The sequence below is a fragment of the Fusarium phalaenopsidis genome (genome assembly GCF_050370095.1).
Source record: "Fusarium phalaenopsidis strain FUZ10S chromosome Unknown contig_32286, whole genome shotgun sequence".
Classification (NCBI taxonomy): Eukaryota; Fungi; Ascomycota; class Sordariomycetes; order Hypocreales; family Nectriaceae; genus Fusarium; species Fusarium phalaenopsidis.
In genome coordinates this window covers 1,494,571-1,520,193 of record NW_028145413.1, presented here as the reverse complement: position 1 = coordinate 1,520,193, position 25,623 = coordinate 1,494,571, and the positions used below count along the sequence as shown (strand labels likewise).

The 25,623-nt window shown below is 54.9% G+C and overlaps 8 protein-coding genes across 8 annotated transcripts; 4 read left to right on the top strand and 4 right to left on the bottom strand.

Annotated features, from left to right (window-relative positions):
• Positions 1-265: 265 nt before the first annotated feature.
• LRP88_02795 (glutathione S-transferase family protein) lies at positions 266-1,333 on the top strand (the record flags this gene model as incomplete). Its single annotated transcript, XM_083239434.1, has 2 exons — positions 266-367; positions 434-1,333. 2 exons carry the CDS (start codon positions 266-268, stop codon positions 1,331-1,333), a joined length of 1,002 nt encoding a protein of 333 aa, XP_083104564.1.
• A 4,377-nt stretch (positions 1,334-5,710) lies between these two features.
• LRP88_02794 (Aft1 HRA domain-containing protein) lies at positions 5,711-7,642 on the top strand (the record flags this gene model as incomplete). Its single annotated transcript, XM_083239433.1, has 3 exons — positions 5,711-5,792; positions 6,071-7,271; positions 7,330-7,642. 3 exons carry the CDS (start codon positions 5,711-5,713, stop codon positions 7,640-7,642), a joined length of 1,596 nt encoding a protein of 531 aa, XP_083104563.1.
• A 1,364-nt stretch (positions 7,643-9,006) lies between these two features.
• On the top strand, positions 9,007-10,681 carry LRP88_02793 (Mis12-Mtw1 protein family-domain-containing protein; the record flags this gene model as incomplete). The annotated part of the gene is made up of 3 exons (XM_083239432.1): positions 9,007-9,970; positions 10,025-10,193; positions 10,246-10,681. 3 exons carry the CDS (start codon positions 9,007-9,009, stop codon positions 10,679-10,681), a joined length of 1,569 nt encoding a protein of 522 aa, XP_083104562.1.
• A 554-nt stretch (positions 10,682-11,235) lies between these two features.
• LRP88_02792 (succinate dehydrogenase assembly factor SDH5) lies at positions 11,236-11,911 on the bottom strand (the record flags this gene model as incomplete). Its single annotated transcript, XM_083239431.1, has 2 exons — positions 11,236-11,636; positions 11,692-11,911. 2 exons carry the CDS (start codon positions 11,909-11,911, stop codon positions 11,236-11,238), a joined length of 621 nt encoding a protein of 206 aa, XP_083104561.1.
• A 395-nt stretch (positions 11,912-12,306) lies between these two features.
• Positions 12,307-13,856, bottom strand: LRP88_02791 (tryptophan--tRNA ligase WRS1; the record flags this gene model as incomplete). Its single annotated transcript, XM_083239430.1, has 4 exons — positions 12,307-12,729; positions 12,781-13,105; positions 13,156-13,653; positions 13,735-13,856. 4 exons carry the CDS (start codon positions 13,854-13,856, stop codon positions 12,307-12,309), a joined length of 1,368 nt encoding a protein of 455 aa, XP_083104560.1.
• A 572-nt stretch (positions 13,857-14,428) lies between these two features.
• On the bottom strand, positions 14,429-15,222 carry LRP88_02790 (emp24/gp25L/p24 family/GOLD-domain-containing protein; the record flags this gene model as incomplete). The annotated part of the gene is made up of 3 exons (XM_083239429.1): positions 14,429-14,751; positions 14,833-14,956; positions 15,013-15,222. 3 exons carry the CDS (start codon positions 15,220-15,222, stop codon positions 14,429-14,431), a joined length of 657 nt encoding a protein of 218 aa, XP_083104559.1.
• Positions 15,223-15,603: 381 nt separating this feature from the next.
• LRP88_02789 (U1 small nuclear ribonucleoprotein C) lies at positions 15,604-16,512 on the top strand (the record flags this gene model as incomplete). The annotated part of the gene is made up of 6 exons (XM_083239428.1): positions 15,604-15,613; positions 15,674-15,679; positions 15,732-15,833; positions 15,893-16,036; positions 16,101-16,166; positions 16,220-16,512. The coding sequence occupies 6 exons, from the start codon at positions 15,604-15,606 to the stop codon at positions 16,510-16,512; spliced, it is 621 nt and encodes a 206-aa protein (XP_083104558.1).
• A 613-nt stretch (positions 16,513-17,125) lies between these two features.
• Positions 17,126-20,161, bottom strand: LRP88_02788 (uncharacterized protein; the record flags this gene model as incomplete). The annotated part of the gene is made up of 3 exons (XM_083239427.1): positions 17,126-17,708; positions 17,791-17,962; positions 18,055-20,161. 3 exons carry the CDS (start codon positions 20,159-20,161, stop codon positions 17,126-17,128), a joined length of 2,862 nt encoding a protein of 953 aa, XP_083104557.1.
• Between the last annotated feature and the right edge of the window lie 5,462 nt (positions 20,162-25,623).

The following is a 25,623-nucleotide window of genomic DNA, read 5'->3' as shown; positions in this document are numbered from 1 at the left end:
CAGGGCTATAGATTGTAGTCTAGTGCAGAGTGAACTAATGTAGTCAACAGTAACACGCGATTGGTCCTTGGCCGCCATGAACATGAACATGATCGTCCCGACGACCCGCACCCCGCATCATCAACCGAGGGTCCGAGGCTTGATAGGATTCAGAGCCGGATCATGAGTCTAGATCATCTAATTTTGAGTCTGAACATTTTAGTTAAGGCTGCTGAAGCACCAATATCTTTGTTTGGCTGATCTTGACAAGGTGGCATCAATCACAATGGCCAACCCTCGTGTCATTGTCTACCACTACTCCTACTCACCATATGCCAGACGGCTGATATGGTATTTGGCCCTACGTGGCATACCGTACAGCCAATGTGTAAGTTGGAGCTTGAGCTTATATCACTTACCTTGGCAATACTTCTTGGTACTAATAGTGAGATAGATTCAACCTCCCTTGATGCCCCGACCGGACGTCTCCCGCCTGGGCATCTCATACCGTCGTATCCCAGTTCTCGCCATTGGTCGCGATGTCTATCTTGACACGCGGCTACAAATGCGCAAGCTCGAGGCCATGTTCCCTGAGCTGCCTCGCCTCGGCGCCACGAGCCCTGACCAAGTCGCTGTTGAGCGTCTACTGTCAAGCTTCACCAACGACACGGGCATCCTAGCCACAGCTCTACAACTCCTCCCGCAAGACCTACCTCTCCTCAAAGACCCGGCGTACTACCGCGACAGGGGCGACTTTCTCGGCTCCGAACTCAACGGTAGCGGCATGGATGCGAAGAAGCCAGAGGCGCTCGTCGAGGTGGCCCGCACCATCGGCTTCCTGGAGACGACTCTCCTCGCCGACGGACGCGACTGGATCTTGGGGACCGAGAAGCCGAGCCTGGCCGACATTGAGGCCATCTGGCCGTTCCACTGGATAACAGGCCTCCCAGGCGCTCTGCCTGAGGACAGGTTCTCCCCCTCGGTGTACCCTCGTGTATATGCCTGGATCCGACGGTTCCAAGGCGCCGTGTCGGCGGCCAAGAAGCGAGTGGGCGCCCCCGTGACTTTCTCCGGCGAGGAGGCAGCCAGCGAAATTCGGGCCGGGTCGTTCTGCGAGCCCGAGAAGGATGTTGAGGCTGGTGACGCGGTCGTTCTCGCGCAGGGCCTGCGAACGGGCGTGGCGGTGATGGTCTGGCCGACTGACACGGGGTCTTCGGGCCGTGACGAGGGGACGCTCACGGGTATTGACGCCGACGAGGTCGTGTACGAGACCCGAGGTGTTGAGGGGTTGGTGAGAGTTCATGCACCGAGGCATAGGTTTAGGGTAGAGAGGGTCAAGGAGGCTAGGCTGTGAGGAGGGGTTTGCGAGCGGGGATGGAGAATTGCTGCCTTCTTGCTGTTGGGACGTAAACTTGAGTTCTGATGATCGACATGGTTGTTAAGCCGCGGGCCTTTTTGTGATTGATATCCTAGCTTTTTGGGTGAATTAGAGTATATGTATTGTGTTGGCAGCGAGTTTATGAATCATCTATTTGCGTGTTGTTCCCCTTTGTCGGCCACCGTGGCTTTTCAACTTGGTTGGGAATCCCCTCACTTACAAGCAAACAAGCACCCAACATACAGTCAAACTTGCTCATTGACTCATAGATACCTTTCCCAGACGTGTAGCTCCTAACGCAATAGTACACCATGCTACCTCGCGCAGAAGTCTCGTCAACTGACACGATGCAGAGCATTCGGAGACATCTGGTCTTTCACTGCCATGGTCTAGGGTGGTCGTATTGCAAATGTGCAACACCAACCCTCGCGACCAGCCCCACGGTCGCGGGTCTCGGCCGGATCTGCAACAGGTACCAAAGCCTCCCAGGAGAGAGAGGGGAAGATGGACGCCCTGATCCTGTTTAGCCGTTGAATGCTATTCATGGAAAAGCGATACGTCAGAAACACAGCAGGATTACTACATGGGGACGTGCAATACCACCAAGCACTTCAGACACACAAGGGAAGGGACCGTTCAAAACTTGGCATCAGCCGGAAACAACTTGACCAAGTGTCCCATCCGAGACGGAGTCGCACATCGAATCTCGATCATGTGCCGTCGGGATCTCGATCATCCTCCAATATCCGATCCGACTGTGATACAAGCTCTCAGTGCGGGCACGATTCCTTGGACACAAGCGCCGAGGAGCCAGCTCCATCTTCTGAATCCGGGCTCTTTTTCCCGGCCACCAAGCGTACAGTAGACGTCCAGTCCAATGTTGAATGTTGTAAGTGTCAACAACTTGTGTTGATATGCAGTTGAACGTGAAACGCCATCCGTAGCTCGGCCGAGTTGACATCACGTCATGGTTTCAATTAGAGTTCAGAGAGACTTGAGGCGGCTCTGCTCTAGGTTTAAAGGCGTATTAAATGGACACACAGCTTTCAAGCAATGCTCGACGACGCTCGCACATGGACTACACACGCCTTATTCCCCTCGGCCGTGTCAGCTGCCATCGCCAAACGCGAGATTCGAGGCTTGATGAGACATGTCGCCATGATTTTTGGCGATAGAACCATGCGTCATAGCCCAAGGGAGGCGGGTCTTCTCTCACGTTCGTGTGGGGCATGGACAGGACAGAACTATGAGCCTCTAGATTGCCAATGCGGGACAATGTCTGTGTGTTTGTTGAGCCTCGAAAAACCGTAACTGAGGCGTGTAGCACCATCTCCCCATGCCTTGGCCCCCTGAGAGCTCGTGTTCACGCCATCAGTTAGTTAGTTCATGTCGCGGCTGCGGACGGAACGCTTGGGGGAAAGAAAAGCTTGGAAGTGGACGCTTAGAAATGCGAGCCAAGGGGCACGGCTTGAACGGAGATGCAAGCCGGCCGAGCCAGCCAACCTGGTTCTGGGATGGACGCTGGACAAAACTGGACCGTAACGGGTGGGACATTCCTCAGACAGCCAAAAGCTTGTGACAATGAACGAGGAGAGAGGAGACAGACGGATGGAAAGACAGGGAGAGAGAGATGTCTCGTCTGTCTCGTCCGTCTCGTCCGTCTCCAGCACGTCCGTGTTTCTGAGCTGACGTCATGGGCCAGTCATATTGCGCTTGAACGCCTGCAGGTATCAGCACAGTGCTGGACCCAAGCGCGTCCTGGCCTCAAACGAGACACTGTGTGTGCTCAACGACATTTGCAAGTCCTCGCGTTTCGTTTCGTTTCTGGCCTCTCTTTGGCTGGGTGGGATCGAGTCCCCCCTCCCACCAGTTCCGGAGCCATCTGTGAAATCTCCCCGAAATCTTCAGGGTGAGATGGGACACCATCCGAGATTAGTTGTTGCTCACGCTCTGATCCCCTTCTTCTTGTAGAGGTTGCTAAACGGATCTGGCGTTTGTCGCCGTTGTGAGGCGAGGCGACTCGACTCCCTCTCAAACGCGCGCGTACACGCGATCTTTGTCCGTGACCCGGGCGGGAAATGGCCAGATTGGGGTGACGCTGACGAGGATCCGATATGGTCCAGGGGGGATGAGTTAGCGCGCCGCCTCGATTTGTAACCTGCAAAGACTTGGACCAGTCAAGACCGAGCACCGCAGAGAAGGAGACGGGGAAGGATTCGAAGTTTTGCTGTCAAGCTGGCCACTAGCAAAGTAGTCATTTTACTTGGTGCAAGTGCTGGACTCCTGTCTACTGTACCGCATCTCGGCGGTGCCCCGGACCGGAAGAGGAGACATGGGGTTGACAAGTCGGTCAAGAGGTCGTGTCGGAGAAAGGGGCTTGCAGCAATCAAGAGCTTCTAAATCTGCTGGGTTGTGAATGAATGCGTGAGGTTGTTTGTTTGTGCGGGCGTGCGTGAGTGTGTGTGTGGTAGAGTTCAGGGGGGTGTTGCAGCAACGTCGATCTTTCGACAGCGCCTCAACTCGGTGGATGCCGGCAAGGACCGTGAAAGGAAAGGAGGCATTGAAGGGTCGCCCGATTATTAAGAATCGTTAAGTGGTTGAGGCAGACAAAGAGGACAGAACGAGATGTGGTGATGTGAGTTTGTGTGGAGAGAGGAAACGTGACATTTGATCCATCTCGCCTTCCTGAGCCGAAACCACGGACGGACAAGCAAGGGACGGAAGGAAGGATTGGAGACGAGGTCACGAGCTTTTAGAAAATTGCTGCAAATTGGAACGCGGAACACGAAGGGTTTCGATGCAGTCAACCGCGCTCGAGCTCGCTCTGAAAGGCCTTGAAACAATAGTTCCCTGAAGACGGTCCTTGCTGCTGTCGTTGTCGCTGATGGTGGTGGTGATGATTGCTGGCTGCCGTGAACAATCATCCATGATTTTGACAAGGCATGGCCTTCCTTGGACTCCTGCGTCATCGCGACGTGCGCCAGGCCAATTGGGCCGAGGGGGGTGGGAATGACGGTGTTGCTCCGGCTGTCGAGATCCACTTTTCTCTTGCATCCTGCTGGACACTGGCTCTGCAATTGCTTGAATTGGGGTGTGGAGCAAGCAAAGTACTAGTGGCTCGTGTACCCGCACAGTACCAATATCGTGCATTTGCTAGGTATTCCGACTTGTAGATAGCAAGGTGCTTGCTTTGTTTGAGCCAGTATCAAATGCGGCACCATTGCTGGGGACAATTAATTCAGAAGACGGATATAAACCAAATGCGATGTGAGCAATGCCTCTCAAGGCCAGATACATGCCATAATTAGAATCGTCAAGTAATCACCGATGCGTGGGGTGTTTTCAGGACATGGCGATCGTCCCTATTTCCTCTGGCACTTCTGTCCACGTCCGGGCTCCCCTCCTTGCAACGGCCGACTCTGATTGGCTCCCCCGACATTCGCAGAGGGGAAAGAATCGGACGACTCAACCTGCAGTACAGTACGCACAGTACACTCCATCCAGTGGCCAGTGGGTTTTGTCAGCCGCCCTAGCGCGTCGCCCTCTCAGGCTCTTCCATTTTTTTTCGCCCCCCCAGGTCCGGCCGCGCCCACCCCCAAGCAGGCCTTTCTAGGAGCCCAGCGCCGCCGCCTTCTTTTTCTGCGCCTTCTTTTCCTCGCTGCCCACAAACGTCATCTCTGACGTCTTTTCCCAACCTGATCCTTTCACAATCCTCGTCCATCGACGCAATCCCGCAAACAACGCCGCCCGCTTTGTCGTTCTTCGTTCGAGACGGGACGCTCCTCGCCAGGCACGAGCCGCAACTCCACTGCAGAAACGCTGTCGCAGTTGAACATCTATTTTCCCGTATCTACTCTTTTTTGCCCGTCCCTAATATTCTTTTCCACCCGTTGCACGCCCAGACGTGCGCGCGCGCCTCGCCTCGCCTACCTATCTACGCATTGCACACTCCCGTATCTCCTCCTTGGACGACTTTGACGCTGAGTGTCGAGTACGCATATATCCATCTTCGACCAGATATTTGCCTTTCTAGCAAGCGCCGCCCTGGACTCAACAACTCGTCCCAGCCGGCTTAAACAATCGAGAAGCTCCAAGAGGCTTATGCGGTGCGCTGTACGTGCGCTTTTGACTGTCCACGACAACTGCAACTCTTCCCCAGTCCAGCTCCTGGACTACCTTGCCCTATAGTATCTTTGCGGTCGTAGACCGGCTGTCGCGCTGCTTTTCTACCTACCGTCGCCTCTGACCTCATTTGACTTTTTCGTCTTCCTCCATCCTCTTCTCCTACCACCCACCCCACTCGTCAAGTTCGATCAACCTTGCCGCCTGCCCCAGATATAATACATCATCGTCATGGGGACTTCAACAACTGATGCCTCTGCTGGAGGCGAGTCGAAGTCCCCAAAGCAATCCAACAACTCTCCCCCGCGACCAGGTAAGTCCTTGGACATCTCGCACCCATTATTACTTGTCCTTTGTGTCGCATTCGCAGCAGTCAGAGCAGTGGCATTCCATGCTTTTACCTCACTGCCAACTACTCGAATGACGTATCATCGTCATCGCTCCCCGACCTCCCTCACCATCTTCACCTTCGTCCACCTCCGTCCACCTCCGTCATTGCCTCGCTCCCTCCTCCCTCCTCCCTAGTCATTGTCGACACCATCGTTCCCCTTGGTAGTTGTCTGTACCCCTTGCTCACTCTTGCCGTCGCAGTAGATCCCTCGACCGACGCGAAGGCAATCGATCCTCCCGTGAAAGCAGAGGCTGCGTCCAATGCCGAACCAGCCAAACCACTTGCGCCTCCTCCTCGACCCGGTCAACAACAAAGCAACAACACTCCCGACTACTTCGCTGCCCAAGTCGGCGGATCCCTCAGTCTGGAGCCCAATCCATTCGAGCAGTCCTTCGGGGGCGCTCCTGAGACTCCAGGTGGAACCAAACTCCCCTCTGTCGCTGCATTGACGTCACCATCCTCTCTCCTGCCCGGAAGCAACGCAACACCGTTTAATTGGGGAGGAGGATCGTTGCGGACTGGACCTCTGAGTCCGGCGATGCTCTCTGGCCCGGCCAGTGATTATTTCGGCGATACTCATCACCTCCGAGGCGGCTTCCCTACCCCCAACGAGTCCTCTCTGAGGACTGGCCTGACGCCTGGCGGGAGCGGTTCTATGTTCCCTGCCCCCAGCCCTAACTCTCAGGCCCTTTTTGCGCAGCTCGCCAGTGGCGGAGCTACGCCCAGCACACTCGATTTTCATCGAACTGCTATAAGCGCCGCTGCCAAGCGTGAGCAAACCAACGGTCCTCCACCACGATCACAGAACCAACCCCAGCCCCCGCCTCCACCACAGCAACCTCCTTCTGTCACCTCGCAACCCCAAGATATGCCCAACGGTGCTCCCACTGTCAAGCCTGAGGCGAAACCCGCGTCGGGCCCCTTTGACCCGCACGATAACGACGCGGCGAATGGTCTGTTTATGCTGGCCCACGGTAGGAACGGTGCTCAGAACGCGAACCAATTCGCTCCCACCTCGGGCGCTCCTGTCCACGCCCATCCCGCGCCTGTCGCACCACAGAATATGAACACGTCTCCACAGATGTCGAGCGTCAATGGTGGCTCTGTCGGGTCTGGTCGTGGTGTTAGCGAGGGTAGCGTCGCGTCAGACGAAAGCGAGCAGGCTAGACCTAACACGCGAGGCAAGGGCAAGAGAAACCCGCCTCCCACTAATGGCCGACGAAAGGCGGATGAGCCTCCAGCCAGGCCGCCCGCCAATAAGAAGACCAAGACCAATAACGCTGCTGCGAATGGCAACATGGACTACTCTGATGATGAAGCCAACATGAAGCACGAGGAGGGTGGCTCCAAGTCCAAGATGACAGACGAAGAGAAGCGAAAGAACTTTCTCGAGCGTAATCGGTATGCACCTCTGTCCCCCTAATGGCAGTTTGAGATTGATTACTAACCTTTGGAATAGTGTTGCTGCCCTCAAATGTCGCCAAAGGAAAAAGCAATGGCTGGCCAATCTGCAGACCAAGGTTGAGATGTTCAGCACAGAGAATGATGCTTTGACGGCGCAGATCAACCAGCTTCGAGATGAAGTTGTCAACCTGAAGACGCTGCTCCTTGCCCACAAAGACTGTCCAGTCACTCAGCAGCAGGGACTTTCAGGTAGCTACATAGCGCACATGGAGCCGTTCCCTCAGCAAATGAACCCGTACGGCATGGCAGCGCCCATCCCGAACCAACAGGTGATGGCCGGCCAGGGTGTGCAGCGTCGCTTCTCATAGAGATGCGACGGGGATTTCGGACCATGAAGCTGAGCCGAATCAATTGGAGTCTACGCCGGACTCGACGATACGACCCTTATTTGACTGGACCAGGAAGGACGTGGATACCCCGCGCACACAGGCAGGGGTAATGGTTTAACATACACATTATACAGAGGGCTGGAGGGGTTGCCGTTCCGAGAGCCTGCTGGCTCACATCTTCGTTTCACCTCTTTGGACTGTACAACATTTGACGAGCGAGAACAACCAGACGGGGACCGGTGTCTGGTTTGTGCTCGGTTAGTGAACAAAGTGTTGGAGACGAGTTCACAATCTTCTTGTAAGGGGGTGCCAGTGGTCTCTTGTGCACCTAGGTGACTGGTGAAGAGACCTCGGGCCCTCGCAACTCTTTTAACCTGTAAGTATTCTGGCAAGGCACACGGAACGAGCACATCAAAAAGGTGTTTGGCCAGGCGGACTTTGCCTGGGGGGCGTTATGAGGAAATTGGGTCTTGGTGGACGACCACACTTGGTGTTTGGACTCGGCATTTTTGCAAGTAGCGCTAGGTAACAAAAGCTACTAGGTTCGATGAATGATAGCTGCGATATGAAAGATAACAAGAATTATTGATAGTTCAACTGAGGTGCCTGCTCATGATGTGACATGAGTTGTCTTGGTGTCGAAGCTTGTCTTGGTGTCGAAGCGTGTCTTGAGAGCATAGTCAATGCTCTAAGTATAGAACAGCTGTGAGATGACGAAGCTGCCAGTTGACTTTCAAGACCAAGCTTTTGTAGCTGTGACGATGTATTGACTTAGGTCTGGACTGACGTGCTTGTTGAACTATTTCTGTATGCCTAAGTCATGGAGATAGAGATGGATGTTGACGTGAACATCTATGGAGACATCCATCTATAGAGGTTCTGCCGTCAATTAAAAAGGTGGCGGTCGGTGAAGAGGAATTGGGTACCTACCTCCTCTGGGTCGGCACAGAGGTGGGGCGGCAGCTAGCAGCCCTAGATAGGCTTAGCGCTGAATCTGACTGGGTAAATGATCCCTCATGTAAACAAGACGATGCGCCTCATCTATCACCACCAACGTCAACGTCGCGAGCCGGAAACACGCATCAACGAAGCCGCAGCCCGACCGAGCCATCGCGAATTGCGTCCAAGAACATTTTCTGCACGTTTTACAGAGTTTATCACCTCGACCGGCACGCGCATCACGACGCGACGCGCCTGTTCAGCCTGCGCGACCGATTCGGCCGGCACAGACTCTCCACCCGGCACTAAACAGTCTTGACCTACCTTGCCTTGCCGTGACGGCCTCGACATCACCACCCGACGGTGACCTTGCAGCGCAGCAGACGGTCCCGAATGCGCCACTCATGACGACCCTGGTGACGACTCGGCGGCCGCTTCAACTTATTAGCATGAGCAATCAGCCCCAACGACGGACGAGCAAGCGCCTCGCTGGTAGGTGGATGGATGACGACGACGCGCGGGGTGCAACGCGCGCTGACCTTTTCACAGCAGTGGCCGACTACGAACGCGACGATGATTTTCAGTTTGTTCGCAAGTCCAAGAGGGTCAAGACGGAGAAGGCAGAGGAGCCCGAGCCGGTCAAGAAGGCGGGGAGGGGCCGCACCACAGCAAAACAACGCGCCGCCACCAAGGCCTCAACCACCAACGGGACGATTTTCGAGGAGGAGACGAGTGTGAAGGAGACGGCACCCAAGGAGAGGGCAGTAAAGGAAACCACCACAGCAGCCAAGCCCGCGACGAGGAAATCTACGAGACGAAAACTGAGCGTGGACGTGTCTGTCGAAGAGCCACCGCTCAAGGTTCCTAAGAGGCAGACCAGGAGGAGCGCACGGGTATCGGGGGAGAAGCTTGAGGAAGAGCCTCCGCAGGCAAAAGAAGCTCCCCCTCAGACAAATGGCGCCTCTCAGAAGCACGCTCGCCGGCCAAAATCGCCTCGCCGGCCGCCTCCGGACTGGGACAAGTCCCCCGAGCCTCGCCATGCAGCGCCTGTTGAGTCAGCGAAAATCGCCCTCCCGATGAGCGACACGCCCGTCATCAACAGGAATAAGGAGATGCGAAAGAAGGGGGGCAACTCCAACAGGCGGAGTAGTCTGGGCATGCGAGGGCGGAGGGCTAGCTCACTGATTGAGAGCGGTCAGACGGCGATCCCGCACCGGGAAGTCAACACGGCGGATTTCTACAAGCATATCGAGGCAGAAGGCTTGACAGAACCTCGGCGGATGAAGCAGCTGTTGACTTGGTGTGGCGAACGCTCTCTGGCACCGAAGCCTCCTCACGGAACGCCAAACTCGAATGCTATTCTAGGCGGTGAGTGGCATTGTTGTGTGTTTTTTCAAGATGAAGATTGCTGACTTTCAACAGCCCGTGCAATTCAGGACCAGCTCCTCAAAGATTTCACATCTCGATCAGAGTTCTCGGACTGGTTCTGCAGAGATGAAGACGTGCCAAAGGTTCCTGTGGTCCTGAAGCCCAACCCCAAAAACATTGAGCTGGACGAGAAATTGGCTCAGCTAGAGATCAACATTAAGAGGTATGTGTAAAGGAAGCTGTAAGCCAGAGTCCCATGTTCTAACCATGACCAGATTACAAGAAGAAAAGAAGGCCTGGCAAGCAATAAGAAAACCACCACCTGAACAGCCACCCCTCTTCTCTGAAGAAGAAACCGGCCCAATTGTCCTTCCAGACTTTGACCTTCTAGACCCAGAAGAAGGCAAGATCAGGGGCCTATTAGCAGACGAAACAGCATCATTCAACGTTATCCGATCACAGACCGAGTCACGGTTACGAAATATTCAGTCGTCACTCGAATTCCAGGTCGACCAGCTCGCCGACAACGTCCATAAGCTCGAGCAGCGGGTCCTGGTCGCAGGAAAGGAGGCGGACAAGGTCCTCAGCATCAGCGCACTGCGTCTACGCCAACGGGAAGAGAGGGAAAAGGCCAGCGCAGGGACTAGGGATATGCCCATGATGGAGGTTCTGAGAAGCCTAGGCAACATCCTACCTGAAGGGGGTGGATGAAAAGGGGGGAAATCTCTCTAACCTGAGCAATTAAGGCTTTGACGTTGACGGTTCCCTTTTCCCCCTCTATTCTTCAGCGTATGATATTAATGACGATATGAGATGACGCGCCTTTTCTTTTACCCTCTTCACCTTTGTTCTACGGAACTTGGTGTGTACGGATGAGATAAGCTGGATATGGCTCCTCGGGACGGACATGGCGGCGGTTTTTTGTTTGTTTCTTCTTCTTTTTTCACTCTGGGTTGAACCCGGGAGTTGGGCATCGTATGGAGTTTTTTTTTTCAAACCTCCCTGGGAGAAGGAGGAGAGGGTTTTATATGTGTGACCTCGCAATACGCAGGCACAGACCGTGACTTTAGATGTTCAGCGAACCAACGAAAATCAGATTCCACATTCGCGTCTTTTTGTTTACTTTTATTCTAGTATCTCGTATGCGTTCCCGCTTTGTCAATTCTTGACTTGGTTCTAGGCTTCGAGTTATACATGATAGTTTAACTTGTACATAATAGTAGTCTTCAACCTCTATCTTCCCGTAATGCTTCTTTTCCTTTACCTCAGGCGTCCAGGGGAGGCATGAAGCCCATGCCACCACCCTCACCACCATCAACACTCCGGTTCCGAACGTGATCCCTCAGCATGGCGAGAATCTCGCTGTCCTTCCACCGCGCGGGGACGGGTCTGTACGCGGGCTTGAAGTTGCCGACCGTCTGCGCCCACTCGCCCGTGGGAGGGTGGCGCGTGACCTCGTCGCTGGCGGGCTTGGCGTCCTCGGAGGATGGGTTCGTCGAGGAGAGCTCCTCCTTTTGCGTGGCCCAGTAGTAAATGTCCCAGTCGTTCTCGTCGAGGAGGAGGTCGTACTGGTCGAGCAGCTTGGGGGGAAGCGTGGGGAGGTGCTTGGATGCGAATGTCGAGAGGAGGAGGTCGGACTCGAGGGTTCCGCGCTTGCGGGACTGGTCTTTATACTCTTGTCAGCTTCCATCATCCTTAACCTAAGAGAAGGAGGAACATACAGACGAGACGAGCTCGCTTGGTGGCGTCGTCCTCGCCTACTCTCCGCAGAGGCTCAATCCTGAACTTTGCGCCCTGCAATTCTCCAACTCCAAGCTCAGAGGCCTGGCTAGCATCGTCCGCCTGTCGAGCAGTCGTCATCGAGAGAGGACGCATAATAGCGAAGCGGCGACCCGCAGCGGCGACGGCCGGTCGCATGGTGCGCGAGACGAGGGACGCCATGGCAGCAACGACAAGAATTCAAAGAGAGAGGCCTTGTGCGATTGTAAACGCGCGCAATTGAAGGTGGCAAAGGGACGAGCCGATGGGCGGAGAGACACGGAGTGGGTTTCTGTTTCTTTTGAATCGTTGACGTCGAATATTCGGGGCCAGAGCCGAGGCCGAAGAATTGCACGCCCGAGATTGGTAAGTCAAAGCCAAAACCCGGAGCGGGTGGGTCCGGGGTATCAACCGACGGACCCGGCAGATCTTGAGATGCATCATGAGTTTGCACCGAGTAATTCATGAGGAACTGTAGTAACTACAGACATGACTCCATTTATTCGTAACGGTCTTTCTTCTTATTTTGTACTCATGGAGAGGGTATATCATCTCAGACCACCCCCCAAGTCTAACATCTAAGCTGAAGGCTCAGCCGTTCTGTCGGGCAGCTCGACAGTCTTGTCCTCGGCCTTCTTCTCAGCCTTGCCCTTCTTCTTCTCCTCCTTCTTATCCTCCTTGGGCTTGGGGTTCGGGTTTCCGGCCCACTGCAGTTTCCGCGGCGTCATGAAGGCATCCAGCACCTCGTCCGTCACCTCCTTTCTCCGCTCCTGGAACTGCGCCACGTAAGGCTGCAGGGCCTCGATCGCCAGCTTCTTCAGCTCGCCTGTCAGGAGGGCGCCGCTCTTGTAGTCATTGTAGATCTTCTCGAGCTTCTCGTCGTCGTCCTCAAAGTAGGTGAGGTAGATGTACGCCACATCGACATCGGGGTTTCCTCCCTTCTCGCGGTGCTCCTCAAGAGTCTCACGGCCACCGCTGAAGGCATAGCGGTTGATCTTGTTCTACACGGAATGTAAGTCTATGAAATTGGTCGATTAAATCATCAAACGCACCTTGATCTGCTTAGCAGTGTCCGTCATGAAAATAGCCGAGTTGGGGTTAGACGAAGACATCTTGCCACCCGCACCCTGCAGCGCCGTGAGGAACTTGGAGTGGATCAGGGCAGGCTTTGGCGAAGGGTTCTTCATGCGGTGCGAGTTATCTCGGAGGAGGCGGAAGTAAGGATCCTGGTCGATGCCCATGGGAATGAGGCACTGGATCTTGCCGAGCTGCTTTGTTCGGACGGGCGAGGGGTCGTCAGTCCAGATCTCGGGGTACGAGGTTGCGAAGGCAGCCACGCACTGCACCGAGGGGAAGAAGATCTTGCCAATGTTGGTGCTTTGAAGAGTTAGTAGTCCGCAAGATATCACCGAGGGAAGTCTGCCTACCTCTCGTTGAAGCCAAAGGCACCTCGGACCTGGTTAAAGGTGACCAGCTTGGAAAACTCCCAGGCGTTCATAAGGAAGTGGTGGCTCAAGTACTTGAGATCACTGTACACAAACGTCTTCTTCACATCGAAACCCAGAGCGATAATGTCGCGCGCATTCTCCATGCCGTACGCCAGCGTCTCCTCAAACGTCAAGTTGTCCTTGAACAGGGCCTTCTCGTCGTCCGTCAACATGAAGACCAGGGGCACGTCAAAGACCTCCTGCAGCCATCTTGTGAACTCGAGGGGGATCGTGTGGCCCAGGTGGAGGCTGCCGGTGCTGGGTCCGCGGCCCGTGTACAGGAAGAAGGGCTCGCCGTGCTCGTACTTTGTGAGGATCTTGTCAAAGTCGCGATGGCTGAAGAAGAGGCCGCGTCGGAGCCAGCGGTGCGGCTTCCTGCCCGTCACTCTCTCGAAACGCTCGAGGAGCTCTTGGTTGATGATTGAAGTGTTCCATTTCCTGATTAATTGTCAGATACGAAGCAGACGAAAAAAAAAAAAGTCGAGTTCAAGTCTGGTACGATTTTTGGGCTGAACTCACTTGCAGATGGCGTCGTAGTTGATGGCAGCGACTTCACCATTCTCACCCTGCGCACCCTCAACAGACCAGGGGTTGATGTCCTGGTCTTGGACGACCGTCTTGGGGGGGTTCTCTTCAGCCATCCTTTCTGTCTTTTTCTTTGCTTCTGCTGGACTCGAGTCAATCTTTCTTTGAACAGACCAAGTATCGCGGGGTCGTTCCTGGGTGTGGAGGGGCACAGCACCTTCCCTCCTTGAGTCAGAGCTGGTGGCCAGCGCGCCAATTGAATCGATTGTTTGAGTTAGCTAAGCAGGGCTCCAGCCACAGTTGACCTGTCACAGCCACTCTCCAATTGACCAAGCAGCACACGCCACACTTTCATCTGGTAGCCAAGAGATCGCGTGCCTCCTTTCATCTCTGTTCTGGGGTAAAGTGAAATCATGTATATGGACATAAATTATTGCTCTGTCATGACTTTTGTTACACTCAGCTCGTCAATCAAGCCTCAGCTCGGACAGGCCTAGCCTTGTTTTCCCTTCCCGACCATGTACATGCCACGGATTAAAACGCCAGCATGCCCGGAAACTCAAACCACCTACACAATTACACACAAGCGGCACGAGACCGTCTATCCTCTCCAACAGGGAGTGGTGTGGTTCCTCCGCAGGCAGGGTCGCGCACGCATTTCTCAAAAAACAGCATTCTAGTCTAGTCTCTAGATCAGATGCTTTGACCGGAAGTAGGCGCGGAGGTACATGATCTGCCAGGCCCAGAGGCCGATGAGCAGCCAGGTGGTGGCGACGCCGAACCACTTGACTCGGTTGTTGGTGCTCTCGTTGGTGTCTCGCAGCTTCTGCTCTCGGGCGCGGAGGTACTCCATCTCGTTGACAAGCTCGGTCGTGATCTCCTCGATGCGGCGGAGCTCGGCCTCGAGGGGCTTGAGCTTCTCGGTGGCCTGGATGGCGGACCAGTCCTTGGCGTCGGCGCCAATGTCAATGTCGAGCTCGATGTGGCGGGTAGGGTTGTTGATTCGCTTGGCTATAGGAGGCGTTAGTCGATGCAATGACAAGAAGCAGCATGTGATGGTGCTTGTGGCAGCATTCAGGAGTCGTCACTTACAGCCAGTAAAGACATTCTCGAAGCAAACGTCAAAGGCAGCGTCGGCGTGCGAGGTGAAGACAGTTCTCGACTCGCCAACAACGTCCTTGGGGCGACCGTACTCGTTGCCAACGGCATCGCGAATCTGTCAAGGTCCATTAGACACCCTTCCCTTCCTCGAGGACGGCGCAAGCAACATACATAGAGGTTCACCATCATGCCATCGCCCTTGAATCCATCAATGGTCGCCGTCACCACCACAAGTGTGTCCTTGCCGACAAAGTTGCGGATGCAACGCTCCTTCTTGGAGCCCTCGGCGGTTGCGATCAGGTCGAACTTGAGAGCGCTGGCAGCGCCGACGAGCAGCAGGACGCTGCAGAGATATTGCAGCAGCGAGCGTTGGAGGGCCATGGTCGTGGTGCTAGGTGAAGAAAGAATGCCTGGTAGGGGTGGCTTTCTCTCTCTCGCCTCTGTCGTTTATGGTCAAGTCGTCGGGGATGGAGAGGGAGAGGCTACGTACGTAGATACGATGTTCTCCTACAAGACAAGACAAGGGGCTTAAACTGAAAGGTGTCCCGGTCGCGCTGGGGGCCCACCCACCCTCCAGCTGCTAACAGCAGCCCCTAAAACCTCAGACCAATCATGTAGCGTCTTGGCGCTGGCCTTGTCGCCGCCATCACGTGTGGGGCCAGCCTCGTTGACCTTGGGGCTTTTCGCGCCTGAGGATCGCAGTCCAAAACACCATCACCAAATTATCCAATTCGAATAGCGTCATCGCGCATTGCCGTCACGATGCCCAAGTGTAAGTCAAGGCCCCATTGATGACTTCCATATTCGCGCATTTCGCTAACATTCGCCATAGTCTTCTGTAAGTCATCCACGATCCGCGCGCCACCTCACCAACTGACCTTTGTTCCCAGGCGACTATTGCGATGTCTACCTCACGCACGACTCCATGAGTGTGCGCAAGGCTCACAACAGCGGCCGAAACCACTTGCGAAACGTGGTAGACTACTACCAGCGTAAGTCAAATCCGATATCCCCATCCCATCCCGGCTCGCCAGACTGACCCCTCTACTAGAAATCGGCCACGAGAAGGCTCAGTCCGTTATCGACTCCATCACCTCCTCCTACGCCGCCGAGGGCCAGGCCCACGCGAATCCCATGCTTCCTCAGAACCAGCCCGGCCAGGGCTTTCCCCCGCCCCCATTTGGCTTCCCCGGTGGTAAGTCAACCAGAAATATTGTGCCCCCGAGGTTGAAAGAGCAAGGCGCGCTGACCGGCTATAGGTATCCCACCACCCTTCCCAGGAATGCCTGGGGCGCCTCCAGGCCAGTTTCCTCAAGGAATGCCTCGTAAGTACACATTGTTACGTTCTCGGAGCTGGTCGCTTATTGACATTCTATAGCACCCCCTGGAGGTGGCCGCGGCATGCCTCCTATGCCTCCATTCCCTCCTGGACCTAATGGCATGCCCCCTGTGCCACCAAATGGCCTTCCTTTCCCTCCTCCTCCAGGCAGCTTCCCTTTCCCTCCGCCTGGTGCCCCCGGTGCCCCAGGAGCTCCCGGCGCATCGGGAGCTGCTCCTCCGCCTTTCCCAGGACTGCCTGGCATGCCTCCGCCCGGCCAGGCGTTTCCCCCAGGCGGTCCACCTGGATTTGCTCCCCCCGGAGCCCCTACTCCAGGTCACGAGAAGCGATGAGTGTCGACTACGATAGCGGGAGATGGGATTCCGGCTGATTGTAACCATAGCGTTATTGGCGAATTAGGCGTTCAAGGACAAGATCGGGACAAACTGATCAACTCTAGGTAGTAACCTTTGACACGGAAAAATAGATAATTTGAGCCCATGTTTAGGACAGAGGCCAGCCTCTTGTGAACTCAAGTCTACGTTGTAGCCACAACACCAAAAACATCCGTTGAATCAATCGTTTGCCCAAGAAGACAACCATGAAACATCCTTTTACTACATCTGCCGTATCCATCTCAAGTAACAACAACTCGTCCTTGGTATATATATTTTACACGGACAGGCATACCCGCGGAGAAGAGCAACGTAAAACATCTCCCGCTATTCCTTCGCCCACATATAATCCATTCCATCATCAAACTTGTAACAGCAAATCGTGAGCAATATCGTTTCCGTAACCCAGAATCATTCATAAAGCGTAAATCATCTCAATCATGAACCTTTTGTCTTGATCATATGCAGACCCGAATGCCGGGTCTGCGTGCGTGGCGTGATGGGATGAGGTTGGCCAGGGCCAGTCCAGGGCCATGGCTGGTGGCAATTCAAGCCCCGTTGGCTTGAATTTTCAAGCATGTGTGTGTGTTTGGTAGTGATCGCGCACAGCGCTCGACCGGATCACGTCTCCTACTCCATCTCGAACCTCCTTTGGTCCACTAATCTTTTGACGGAGCTCTCGAGACCGTTTCTCGCGTCTCCTTTCACTGAGCTTCCGCCGAAGGTTATGGATCTCCTCGAGTCTGCTACCGAGGGAAAGCCGACGTCTTTCCTTATTGGCTCGTCGATGGAGACTGTTCGACCGCCAGAACGGCCTCTTGACGTCTCCGTCTAACGCGCTATAAGGTCGCTCTTCGTCATTGTAATTGCGTCGCAGAGAATCCAGGCTAGCACGATGTCGCATAACTCGAAGATTTCCACTTGGAGTTCGGCCAATGGTACGGCGCTCGGTAGTGGGCCAGTCGTAGCTGGTGTAGTAAGAGTCTTCGCGAGGGAGGACAGCAAACGTGCGCTTCATTCTCGCGCTGAAGCTTCTCTCAAGTCCCTTTGATGGTCGGTTGTCTACAGGAGGATATCGGTAGACTTGTTCCACCGGGTCGTTTGAGAAACGGACGCCGTCGTCGTCATAGCCGTCCCAGTCATCCGAATCCTCGCTGGACCATTGTGGGCGCCAGAACGGGTGCAGCTTGTTCTCTTCCGCTGGACTATCATCCGGGCTTGGATATGCTGGTTCACGTTCCATGTCTGTCATCCCCTTGCCGTGTCGAGTGCGTGAGAGAGACAATCTCCGGGTCAAGAAGCTCTGGGTTTTCGAAGTTGAAGGGCCAAAATCGACTGAGTGACGACGGTGACGGCTGAAAGCCCGGCGCACCACCGAAGGACGTCGAGGAGGCTTCTCTCCGAGAGCCTCAAAGTAGTTGCCCATCTGCACCATCTTTTCATTGGCCGGTGTGCTGCCTGATGGAGTTGCGGGAATGAAATTGATGGCTGGTGGGTGACTGGGTGGCTCAGGAGGCGCTCGTGGGTTTCGGAGCGGTGAGTCGATGTCGTTGAATGAGAATTTTGTCTGAGGGGGTGTAACAGGAGTTTCCTCTGAGGAGTCGGTCGGCAGTGGCACTTCCAACTCAGCATCTTCCCTCTGATCCTCGTCAAGCGATTCAGATGGCCTCGTCGAATGGTCAACCATCAACAAGGACGAGTTCTGATGAGGGTACATCTGCACTGCTAGAGCTTCCGAAACCACTGGGTTAGTCCCATTTGTATCAACAGAAGCCAGCGAGAATGGTGTGTTTTGTGGCCCATATCCCTTGGCGAACAGGAAATCGTCGTGACGCTCGGAACTCAGGCGACGGTGAGCCCAGTCCTTCTCGGAAGCATTAGAAAGAGTCCGCGGGGCCAGGACATTTTCCGAAAATTTGATGTCAGGCGCCTTGCCTTCCTCCTTCTTCTTCATCAGAGACTCCTGCAGGGCGTTGTGAAGCTTGATGCTCTCGGCAGTCAATGAGCTGGCCCGTGAGCCATTGCGACTAGTAGGCGCCGAGAGGGAAGACGAGCGAGCCGGAACGATGGGAGGATAATCAATAGTCCTCTGGTCCGAGTCATCGGGCACAGAACTTCTACGACCCCGAGACTCGCGAGACACGAGAGTCGCTTCGTCGTTGGTCGTCGATCTGTCATTGGGTGCCGGGCTGATACTTGCAGTGCGGCTCGAACGAGATCTCAAGGAAGGTTCTTTGCTGGACTTGGGCTTGTGTGACGACAGCCGATCTGGAACCACCACCACAGGAATACCACCAGATTTCCAGACCTCCCGTCTGGCCCTACCACTCGAGACAGAATTGAGTGTCGTGCTTGAAGCCTGGCTCTCATGCTTTGAGGTATCCGGGCGACTGCGAACGCGTTGCTCCTTCTGTGATTTGTCCGACTTGAGAGAATGGGCGGTTGAGCTTGGCGAATCATCGAGAGGGTCCCTCAAGATAGTCTGCTTTCGAACATGGCGCAGGGTCCTCTGCCTCTTCGGTGTAGCGTCCAAGAGGTAGGCCTCTACAACAGTCGAGACGGTAGATTTCGTCGAGATGGCCGATGCCCTGCGCGGGTCGGAGCTGGCGGTGACTGTGCTCGAGGGAGCCGATGGTGCTGCATCACGAGCTGAAAGTCGTTTCGCAGAGGGAACGCTGTCAGTTCTTTGGTGCAACGGCAGATTCCGAACTGCCTTGGCTGCTTGGGTCGGTGTTATCATGTTGGGCTCAACAACCCTGATTCCGTACGGGTTTGAAGTTGGTATCTCGAGAGGCTGAGGTCGCTTCTTGACGGTTACCAATCTCTGCAGGTTGTGGTCCCATTCCTGCTCGACCTCGCTCACGGAGCCCCAGTCGCTGTCATTATGGCCCCAGTCCACCCCTGATCTAGACGTACTGCTCCCTTCTGAGCGAGGGGGTAAGTTGGCCAATGCCAGGCCCAGTGCCTCAGGTTGCGGAATGTAGGCGCCAGTATCAGACACTTGGCGTACAGTCGAGCGCGAAGCCTTGGTATTGGCAAACCTGTCTTCATCTTCATCCACCGAAAGCTCTTCCCGGGCGGTTGTGAAGGAGCCAGATAGTGAGCCAACAGTTGTGGTACTCGAACCAGGGCGCTCAGTGACGTCGGGGCGTAGCAGTTTGGGGCGGCTGGCATGGTGAGGCGGTGTTACATCCGGAGTAGGCGGGCTCTTCTGGTTAGGTGGTGTAGTGGGTGGTCGTGGTTGCGACTGCTGAGGCGTCTGCAATGCTTCGTCGGTCGCGGATGGACTACTCGCCTTACCGGACGAGTTATCCGAGGACTTGCGCGAGTGCCTCGGAGGAGTAGGAGGGAGATCTGGTCCACTCCCAATCCTTCGCGATTGATGTTTGAGGGTTCGAGGGCTGGACGGTTGAGCGCCGTTTCCAGAACGCGAGGTTTCAATGAGCAGGTCACGTTTAGGCGGAGTAGCTTTCGCGATTTGAATTGGGATTTCGGGCGTTCTCTCGTGACGTGGACGAGGCAGAACTTTGTGCTTTTTGAACTGCCTTTGGCCAGAGAGGCTGGCCTCGAAGGGCGGCTTGGGAGAATAATCGGCGGGAGCTGCCATTATGACCGGCGATGAAATAGAATGTGCAGCTGAGAGCATGACTCGGAGTAGTGGCGACTTTTTAAAACTTGAGCTTCGCGACGACAATGTTGAGGCGAGTTGGTGTTCGCATGCTGGCAGCGATGGGTCGAAGAACAGGGTTAGGAAAGGTTGCGGCACACAACAGAAGCGACAGGTTGAACAGCAATCCGAGACATGCAAGCAAGAAGGCGATGCGCTTCTGCAGCGGTAGCAGGCGGTTTTCGATCAAAAATCAGGCAAGGTAGCAGGTGGGCTCGGTCACAGCCACGGCGTGAACCCGACCCGTTGAGCACTCGTAACGTGGTTCAGGAAGTAGCGTCGAGGATCGAGCGCGACGGTAGGATACGCATAGTGCCCGAGGGCGAGGTTGGCGCCGGGATTGGAGATTACGGTTTCGCGTCAATACTTGAGTGTGAGAAGCGAAGCTTGACGGGCGGAAAAGCGACGCTGGTGCGAGAGAGGAAGCACGAGCAAAAGCCTGGCGTTGAGGAAGAATGGAGAGATGAGGTGAGGTGAGATGACGAGAGCGAGCGGGTTGATTGATGGAATAGATGGATGACGGGAGGGTGGAGGAAGACCAAGGCCAGAAGAAGGCAAGGGCGCCGTCAACTGGAAGGGAAGGAAGGAACCTAGGGAAGGGGGGCCCGCCCGCGGGACACGCTAAGGGGGTCGAGGATTTCAGTGGCCTCAGCGGCTCCTTCAGTGGCCCCAGCCTGTGCATTTCACGAGCTGCAGTGACCCAGCGGCCCGTCCAGTGAGGTCGCCCAGTGCCAGAGCGTCGAGTCCTCGGTGGTCCCCAGTGGGGATCCTCGATTTGGCACTGGAGCACTGACGCAACCTCGAGCAGGGGTGTCGCCGTCTCGTCGAGTCTCCAGCCTTGCTTGGCTTCCAGTCCATGGTTGCTTGCTTGCTTGTCTGCATGCACACTGCCTGCCATGCCATGCCATGCAATGACGGATGCCCGTCCTCCTCAGCTGGCACAGCGACCATACCGTGGCACCAGCGCGCACGCATCGAGTCTTACGAGGGCGAAGGACATGCCGATGGATATTTCTGGGACGGTCCGACGAGCACGCCTCCCGTTGGGTGCATGGGACGGGACCCAGAAGCTTTCTTGCTGTCATTCTTGATCTAGCTCGACAGCCCAGACTTGGCTGGTGTCCCTGGAGCGACTCTATTGGGCAGATCTTGGAGTCTCGAATCTGGGAACAGGCGCTTGTTTCCATACTCGTACTGTGAGACCAGTGCGATGCGATGCCTTGATGGACCGATGCTTGAAGTTGGTGGGGACCGCCATGCAGAAGCTGGAGGGACTTGGATGGAAGACAGTCTGGTATTGGGCTAAAGACCCTGGACTCGCGCTCTCTCTTTTCTTCTTTTGTTTCCATTCAAAACCTTCAATGCCGGGAAGCTTCAGGGATCATGGCCTGGCTTGGACAAGCGCCGCGCAAGAGAAAAAAAAAAACAGGTCCCCCGCTCTCGATTTGCTACCCACTGGTGATGCAAGACGCCAGCTTTGTTGATCATTGATACCCCAGATGGATGACATGGCTGGCTGGAAGATCCGCCTGGAATCACGCATCCTTCAGTCCAACTCCTTCTCTGTCGGCCAATGTGATTCTCCCCATGGCTCATCCCACGATTTCTCCTCTCACTCGTGGCGATCAACTCTCAACTTTGAATCCTCAACTGAGGCGCTACGTGAAGCGTCGTCCCTACACCCTCACCAACCTCCTTGCCTCGAGGAGACGAATCGGCCGCGTCGGAGGCGCAAGCCTAGGAAGAGGCCGCTAAGACGAAAAAAAGAACTGCCACCTTGGGGCATCTGCAGGCTGGCACAGAGTGGTGCCTTGGATAGCCACTCACGACTCAATGCACCTCTCCCACTCGATCTCGCCCACGGCCCTCTTTTCTCGTCCATGAACCAAATCAGAGTCGACTGCTGCAAGTCGTGCAAAGCGGAGCGTCTCTATGTAAGAGCTGGGGGTTTTTCTGACCCCCTGCTCCTATTAGCATGAGATAGGCAGGTGAAAGTTGACGACGCAGTTTGTCGGCTTCTCTGGACGATCGATCAAATCGACAGCGACCTACCCTGTTTCCGGCTCCGTCAGCATGAACATGTCTCTATGCGAAGCATAGTCTGACGTTCTGTTGGGGGCCACAGCGTGGTAATAGGTGCCGTTGCGAGCCCTGACGCTGCAACACAAGATGAGACATAAAAATTGGTCTCGCGTGCCAGATCCCGCCCTGCATGTGTAGGCTCGGGCTGGTGATTAGCCCATCGAGATGGCTTCAGTCTGTGTGTTTCTCACGAGGACGCTCTGTCCCTGACAACGAGCCCCTGAAGCGATGCGTCCCTGAGACCCTGCATTTGACGTTTTTATTTCTGGAATTTTGGGGCCGATTTGTTCTCCTGCATCTTGCTGACTGCCGTTCTGAATCGACCGCCTTTTCTGTGCCAGTGAAATTCCGTTGAAGCGACTTGTTGATGTGGGCTTCGCCAACAACATATGCATGTCTGATTCGGCAAACATGAAATCGCTTCTCGCTTCCTCATTCATGAGACCTCGAGAATGAACATGTGCAGTCTCGCTAAATTTGTTTGCCTTGGCCTGACTTGTTTTCCTGTGCAAAGTGGCAGGGGTGAACGTGACGTCTCACAAAACGTCGTCGTCCGACGCATCACCAGCACAAGACTTGATGTGTTGTGTTTGACGATGCACGAGAACGGCGGAACAAAACAGCACATCTCTGACTCAGAAAAATTCTGCAGCTTGCGCTCGATCGAGAAGGCGTTGGTAGCTAAAAATGAAGCTTGTCGGGCCTCATTGCAAATATTGAACAACGTAGGTATTCCACCAGCGCTTCGACCTAGGGGCGGATCGGTAATGAGAAGACCAACAAGCGACAATGACAATGTAACATTGGAAGGTGAGATGGAGCCAATCTTGTAGATCCAATATATTCTTCTCCTATTCCATAAGAAACGAAATAGTTACCCTAGTCCAATCATTTCGTCTAACCATGGCCAAATCATTTAGCTTCAGTTTTCGATGGTGTGTGCACTTATCATCTACCCTGGCAAGACTGGCAAGAGCCCGCCAGCCGATATCCCATCTCATATCTCCAAGTGACAAACCCCCATCCTCAATCCACACTATCGTCAGCTTCTTCTGCCGGGCTTTCTAGCTCGGTATCGGCACACTTCCGACTGCAGATTTCATAATATTACACCGAGCTGTCGCCCTTGAGCTTGTGGACTGGGTGTTGCGGGTGTTGGCTAATCTACCAATGGCCTATCACTTTGACATATGGCATCTTTTCACGTAGCAGCAGCTGAAGACATCACCAAAGAAATAGGACAAGGGGACGGTATCCTGCAAATCTTGCCAAGCCCATGTCTCGATGACTCGAACCAACACCCTACACTTGAGGGTGCAACAAGATTCTGACTATCACTCGACGTGCAGCACACGTCTGCAAGCGTTGATCCCTAGGCCCGAGCGATAACGACCTGCAAACAGGAATTCAGCTCCTGCGAGATCTCGAGAGATAACCTTGCCGGTGACCGCCGTGCTTATAACCACCTTCAGAGAGTGGGCCCATTTCTCGAAGAACGACTCGACTCGAGATGGTCATTCAGCCTGATCTTGGTGCCATACAACGCCGGTGCGGGGAACGATGTTGGCCGGGGTCTCCAGATACGAACACGCTCCTCTTCTCGTATGGGAACTTGTTTATTCGCTCATGTTATCACGCTTTTCCCGAGCCAATATTGAGCTTCTCCGCACATTGTCGGATGACTGCCGTCGCTTGAGCGAATATTGAAGCGGTCGATGTCACCTACTCTTGACGGACGACGGAAGTGGGAAACGGCGGTCTTCCATTCTCTGGCGGAGATTTCCACGGAGATTCCAAGAACAGAAATTCTCTCGAGGAGGAACGCGTGGCTTTCGGCTCAGACGGAGGCCGACAGGATATATACCTATCAAAGCCAAAGCCATTGCGAAGCAGTCAGCAATGCCATGCCGTGTCGCCGATGGCGTCCACTCCGTCCACGTTAGCCTGTGACGCTGTGTGAGGGACAATGAGGCTGAGGCTGGTGGTGGGCTGAGTGCAAGCCACAGGACCCTAGATGTCGGGTCTCGCGCAACGTTACGACAGCGGGTGATTTACACCGGCTTCTAGATCCAACGTCGCCGGCGGAAGTTTACGAGCCAGTGGCCTTTGCTTGGATTTCTAAAATAGGTCAAAGACATTCATCTTTTTCGGAGGAGAGAGGGTGTCGGGCTATACGAGCGTGGAATAGCGAATGATCTAGGTGAATCAGCAAGGGGAAAAAACGAGACGAGCGAGACGTGACAACCAAGACATGCGACCTTGGTTCGGTGTGGAAGGTCACGGAAATGGCACGAAGAGGGTTGCTGGGCCATTAGGCAGGGCGGGCCATCAGTCACTTGAGTCACCAAGCGAGTCACTGTCTTCCCACAATCTACACGACGACCGAGGGGTCTCGATACGATTGACTTCACAATCACCAGATCCTGGTCACGGCCCGCGGTGATCTAACAGCATTTTCTATTTGGAGAGACCGAGGCACAAGACCGAAAACCCAAGATCCTGGGGCTCATTGACGATGAAGTCATCGGGCAACTGAAGCCACTGGACATTCCAACAGCTTCTGAACCCACTGATTCCTCAGTCCCAGGGCCCTGGGAGCCCGAAATGCGAACTAGCGGCTCCATCTCGGTGGTGAGCATCGCCGCACTTGGGCTTGGGTACCGGCAACCCCGGCACAGGGCACATGGCGGTCCGCTAGAAACGCCCATCTTCCAAGAATAGCCCCTGTCGCCTCTTGACGGGTAGCCCTACACTACCACTACCACTACCTGACAGTGCCTCCGCCATGGACAGCCAGCTGGGCTCGTTGTTTAAGCTTTCCCGTCGGATCAAAAATCGACGCAGTCTGACATAGCCACCCATGTCCCGAGAGTTTGTTCCACGGCCTTGCCCAATCCAGGGGCCTCCCCAGCATCCGTTCGGCGAATTCACTTTGGTCAGCGTCAGCGGAGACGTACTGACAGCACTTGGCGACGCGGCTATTGCGAACGCAGTGGGGGAAAATGTCGAGAATGCGACCTCCGTGACTGTGCGGACTGCTTGCATGGAGACTAACAAGATTGCAGATGACGTGAGGTCTAGGCTCTCAGAGAAGCATCGTGGGCGTGGCGTGCAATCCCTGTGGTTGACGATAAACGGCGGGCCATGGTAGCATCACCGACTTGGGCATTGTTCCCTTTCGGGACGTGGTGGGGCGCCTTTGAATGGTCATCAGCAATACGGACATCCAGGGTCCTCCTCAACGACCTCCCACACCTCGTATCCATATCGCCATTCTCACTAGCCACTTCGCCATACGCCTATCAGCCCTGCCACCGAGT